Here is a 1,176-nt window from a genome sequence, read left to right as displayed (position 1 = left end):
TGTTCATCCTCATATCTACCACAAAACACATAGCCAATCTTTCCTATAAGGTCAATTCAACTACTTTTTCTTCTTCCTTTTGTAAAAAAAATATGGGTCCAAATTACGTCCAAATATTCATTCTAATTGTGCTTTGTGCTTCCATGTTAAGAGTTGGTGTAGCCAATCGGAATCCTCAACATGGCGACCATCGCCGGCTCACAAATATTGATCCTCAGAAGATAGTCGTCGGAGGCTCCACTTGGACTTACGGCTTTGACTACACGAATTGGGCTATCGAGCACAATCAATTTTACGTAAATGATAGTCTTGGTAAGTTGATTCGACCCTTCTGTTTTGCGACGTTAGCATTAATCCAAAGTTTATTATGGTACTATAATTAGAAATACTATTAGAAAATAACGTTTTACCGAAATACAGTAAAAATTGACGCTAATATTAACATTTAGCTATGTATTCCCTACTAATTATTATTAGAAAGGGGAATATCGTAGCAAACTTGTTCGGAAAATTTAGCATTAATTTGTCCGTCAAAATGCGATGAATTAATTAGTGTTATTGAAAATATTAATAATTGAGTGCAATCGGCTCTAACACATGATATGAAATGTGAATTTTGCAGTGTTCAAGTATGATTTACCAAAAGATAGCACCACACATCCTTATAGTGTATATTTGCTACCGGATCAAACGAGTTTCGCAACGTGCAACCTCGCTAAAGCCGTGAAGGTTGCCGATGAGTCGCAAGGAGGCGGTCCGGGGTTCGAGTTTGTATTGAAAGAATATAAGCCTTACTGGTTTGCCTCCGGGGGAGGTGAAGGCATTAATTGCAATCTTGGGAAGATGAAGTTCAAAGTGCTGCCACTTCCAAATAGTGCTGTGTACTGATTCAAACATTATTTTATGCATATTACAGGGAAGAGAATTAGGCAGTCTGTCCTAATGTATTTTAATCACACACAAGTTTTGTTTTTGATAATTGAGTTTTGTATTGTGTTAATCTTTTTGTTCGTTGTAAATACCTCATGGAGATTTCCGTTCTCACCGGTAAAAATTGATGCTAATATTAAAATTTAGCTATGTATTCCTGACTAATTATTAATAGAAGAGCAAATTACTTTAAGCCTCCTCATATTTGTCATAATATACAGTTTGATACTCCTTATTTTAAAATCA

General features: G+C 35.5%; 1 protein-coding gene across 1 annotated transcript; it reads left to right on the top strand.

Annotated features, from left to right (window-relative positions):
• Positions 1 to 1,123, top strand: LOC126682690 (uncharacterized). Its single transcript, XM_050378437.2, has 2 exons — positions 1 to 312; positions 623 to 1,123. The coding sequence occupies exons 1-2, from the start codon at positions 93 to 95 to the stop codon at positions 886 to 888; spliced, it is 486 nt and encodes a 161-aa protein (XP_050234394.1). The 5' UTR covers positions 1 to 92; the 3' UTR covers positions 889 to 1,123.
• The last annotated feature ends 53 nt before the right edge of the window (positions 1,124 to 1,176 follow it).

The sequence above is a fragment of the Mercurialis annua genome, linkage group LG5 (assembly GCF_937616625.2).
Source record: "Mercurialis annua linkage group LG5, ddMerAnnu1.2, whole genome shotgun sequence".
Classification (NCBI taxonomy): domain Eukaryota; kingdom Viridiplantae; phylum Streptophyta; class Magnoliopsida; order Malpighiales; family Euphorbiaceae; genus Mercurialis; species Mercurialis annua.
This window is presented reverse-complemented; position numbering and strand designations above follow the sequence as displayed.